The sequence below is a fragment of the Leishmania donovani genome, chromosome 34 (assembly GCF_000227135.1).
Source record: "Leishmania donovani BPK282A1 complete genome, chromosome 34".
Lineage (NCBI taxonomy): Eukaryota > Euglenozoa > Kinetoplastea > Trypanosomatida > Trypanosomatidae > Leishmania > Leishmania donovani.
In genome coordinates, this window is record NC_018261.1 from 355,338 (window position 1) to 359,432 (window position 4,095).

General features: G+C 52.3%; 1 protein-coding gene across 1 annotated transcript; it reads left to right on the plus strand.

Moving 5' to 3' along the window:
• Nucleotides 1–3,607: 3,607 nt before the first annotated feature.
• LDBPK_340850 (serine/threonine-protein phosphatase PP1, putative) lies at nt 3,608–4,093 on the plus strand (the record flags this gene model as incomplete). Its single annotated transcript, XM_003864201.1, has 1 exon — nt 3,608–4,093. A coding segment is annotated over one exon (486 nt), but the record flags the coding sequence as incomplete, so codon positions are not given.
• Nucleotides 4,094–4,095: the final 2 nt, after the last annotated feature.

Consider the following 4,095-nt stretch of genomic DNA (forward strand, 5'->3'; position numbering starts at 1 on the left):
GCTGTGGGCGGACCCGGAGGATGACGTGCAGGGCTTCCTGGAGAGCGACCGCGGCGTGAGCTACCTGTTCGGCGAGGACATTGTGAACGACTTCCTGGACATGGTGGACATGGACCTGATTGTGCGCGCGCACCAGGTGATGGAGCGCGGCTACGGGTTCTTTGCGAGCCGTCAGCTTGTGACCGTGTTCTCTGCGCCGAACTACTGCGGTGAGTTCGACAACGACGCTGCCGTGATGACCATCGACGACAAGCTGCAGTGCTCCTTCCTCATCATTCCCGCATCCCGTTAGTCAGGGCGGGAGTAGTGGCGATGGTTTGCATTCTATTGTTTTGGTGAATACTCGATCAGCTCTCTGCATAGTTTTGTGACGAGTGTGGCTATTTGTGTCCACCCCTATGCGTGTCAAGGCATACATATTCGACGAGCGTGCAGGGGATGTGATCTCACCTACGGAGACCGAGTTCAGTGCCGTTTACTTGATTCTATCGAGTGCTCCAGACGCAGCGCATGTGCCGCGCACTTGTTGGTGGGTTCTCGTTTTGTACGGTGATTCATCTCCCTAACCTTTTCTTGCGAGGGTTTCTAATTTTTTTTTGTTTTTCTCTGAGCCTCGTCCACGTCAGCGAAATCAACGCAAACGGCTCACAGCACAGAGTATAAACGAATCTCACCGAACTGGCCCAAAGCAGTGCTCAGCTGTGTGAGCTCTCTGTCGAAATCGTACATGGTGATGTCCTCTTGTGTTCTGCAGCTCATGTGCTGCCCTGCTCCGTGTCCCCCCTTCTCCCCTGTCTGGCCAGCGCTGCTGCGCTCTCCTTGTGCTACGGTCGCTTGTTTCACAAACCACTCGTCTGAAATGTATGTGCTGTTCGTACTCGTTTGCCGCTTTTTTGTTGTTTTGATGCACCTCTGCTCTTTGGTAGCTGGTTCGTGCTTGCCGCGCACGTGTGTGCGTTCGTGCGTGCTGTCTTTGTGGGTCGCTCTCACCTATTTGCTTGAGGTGTCGTCTAGCTGGATTATGGCTGCCATCCCTCGTCATCACGGATTTGATATGTGTCTCTGTGTGTGGACTCTCCCATTCCATCTTCTGAATTCGCCGCTCATGTTCTTTTTTTTGCTTTATATCTGTCTTCTTTCGCCTCTTCTCGTTTGTTTGCCACTCACCCACCTCTCCCTTCTCAGGTGACAGCCCTGCTATATATTTTTTTTTTGCGTTCTTGTACGTCTTCCGCCCTCCTTTGCCTTGTTTCTCTCGAGCAGCGCACACCTTTGTGTGCGTGAGTGGCTGTGTGTGTGTTTTTGCGTGTGTGGGAGACTCTCTCTCTTTTCCCTTTCATTGGTGCTTTTTTTTTGACCCCCCCCTGTCCCCCTGAACCCCCTTTTGAGTCTCTCTCTCCGTGTGTGTGTGTGTGTGAGTGCGCATTACTGTACGGCATGCGTCTCTGGCTGCATTGCACCACGCGGGGTGCGCCTGTGGCAGGGCCGGGGAGGGCTGGAGTGGGGCTTGACTCCTGTTGTATGGCCGGGAGGATGGACTCGCGTCGGGAAGCATGTTTTGGTTCTCATTGCGGCCATTTTGGATTATCGCCTCCCTCCCTTTCGCCGCTTTTCTGTTTGCTTCATGCTTGTTGTCTGCAAGGGGCGTGAGCATTCTGGTGGGAAAGCGGCATGTGTGCTGGACAGCGTAGATCGTTGAGCAGCGTGGCGCTCTCTTCTCCACCTCATGAAGCGGCTTTTTCTTGCCCGTCCACGTCCTCTGCTGTTTAGTCGGTAGACTGCAACATGGTTAGCGCACATGTGGAGCGAAAAACAAGAAAATAAAAGCGGAGGAGAGGATTGCTGCTTTAGTATCGACCTCTCTAGTTAGCCGTGTGCTGTAAAGACGGGGGGGGGTGTGCAGTAAGCGGGAAGGAAACCCGTAAGGAAAGTGGAGCTCATCGCGACGACGGCCCGTGAGAAACGCATCTCCTCCCCCTCTTTTCGGCCGATATCATTCTTTATGTCTTTGTCGATGCATGCCTTTTTCTTGTTTGTGTGAGTGAGTGTGTGTGTGTTCTGGCGCGAGCGATTCGACTCTTGATCTCTCTCTCCACACCGCCTCACCCACCCTCCATCCTCTAACCCGGTTTATTATTTTTCCTTTGCCATGCGGAAAACACTGTCCCTTTTTCGTTTTTATCGTGTCACTTTACACATACACCCGAGCAAACAGAAAGGTACACACATGCGGGAAAAGGAAGCGCAGGAGCTGACGTGCATGTGTGCGTGTGCGATGCTTGAAACGCGGTGAAGCTGGTCCTGCAGAGGGTGACTCTTGCCGTTGTTTCTGCCACCGCCTTTGCAAAATGTGCATCCGATAGTGGTGAAGTATGCCACTTGCTACCTGCCGGTGCAAACACCATTGAGAGATCGAAAACAAGCAAAAAAAGGGGGTGATCGAGGAGGAGAGCCGTGCCGCTGATCTCTGGTTTGACTTCTCTCACGCAAAAACGTGGAATCTCTACATGCGGCCATGCATTCTCTTCCTTATACCTTTCCCATCATGCTCTACTTCCTCTTATTCTCCCATCTCTCCTCCACACACACACACACGAAACAAAAAACGATAATCACGGCTTATCGACCGTCACGCACTGTCAACACCCACCATCCCATACGCCACCCACCTGCACACTCACCGACACTCAAGCATACACACGCCCCATCACCGGTAAACGGGGGTTGACCCGAATAGCGAGAGACGAAGAAGTTACAAAAAAACGAACAGACTATACGAACTGAAAAAAGGTGGAAAGAGGGCTTACGGTGAAAACAAACCACATAGAAGGGAGAACGTACACCCTGACCGACCGACCGACCCCCCCCCCCCCCCACACACACACATACGCACACACAAAGCCCCACACGGGGGCAAACACGAAGCTAACGAAGTCCGATTGGTTTATACGGGACTACTTGTGCGGAGGGAGGGGTGTGCTTGTGTGTTTGCGTTTGTGTGTGCGTGTGCCGCATACACTCCCTTCCTTTCTTCTCTGGTTCTTCATTCGGAACGGGCGGCTTTCGTTTTCTTTTTCCTTGTCTTCCCGTTTGCTCTCCTTCGGCCGTTTCCTGCTTTGTGGCGTTGAGTTTGAGGTGAAGACGACCCGCCTCAGTTTACGAGTTGTATCTCTTGTTTGCTCTTTCTCCCTTTTCGTTCTGTGTTTTTTTTTTTTGTATGTGTGTGTGCGTGTGTTGTCGTTGCTGTTGTGGGAAACCAAGCATTGCATTTGTGTGTGTGTGTTGGTGTGTGTGTACTATTTCCTCTTGGCATCATCTTCTTCCTCTATTTTTAGTTTTATTTTTTTTTTTCGTTTTGTCAGAACCTCTGCTGTGACCAGCCGGCTGGAGAGTGTCCCTCTGCACTTGCGATTTGCTGTGTCGTTCGTGTGTGGCTGTGCTTTTTTTCGTTTTCATCATTTTCTTGAGGTCAGCGTCTCCCGATAAGGGAACTTACACACACACGCTCATCTTTGCATTCCTTGCCACTGCTCATCCTCTGGCCTCTCTCACTACCTTTCCATAGGGAGAAACACGCACGCAGACGGACAAGGTCATCGCAGCAACCATGAGCAACGCAGCAATTTTGCCGATGGTGCAGACTCTCATCGAGAAGATGCTCACGGTGAAGGGTAACCGTATGCAGCGCCAAATCCTCATCAAGGAAGAGGAGATCCGCGCTGTGCTCACTGAGGTGCGCGAGATCTTCATGTCGCAGCCAATGCTGCTCGAGATCCGCCCGCCTGTGCGCGTGTGTGGCGACACGCACGGACAGTACTACGACCTGCTGCGCATTTTCGAGAAGTGCGGCTTCCCCCCATACTCGAACTACCTGTTCCTCGGCGACTACGTTGACCGCGGCAAGCACAGCGTCGAGACGATCGTCCTGCAGTTCTGCTACAAGATTGTGTACCCCGAGAACTTCTTTCTTCTGCGCGGCAACCACGAGTGCGCTAGCATCAACAAGATGTACGGGTTTTTCGATGATGTGAAGCGGCGGTATAACATCAAGCTGTTCAAGGCGTTCACGGACGTGTTCAACACGATGCCCGTGTG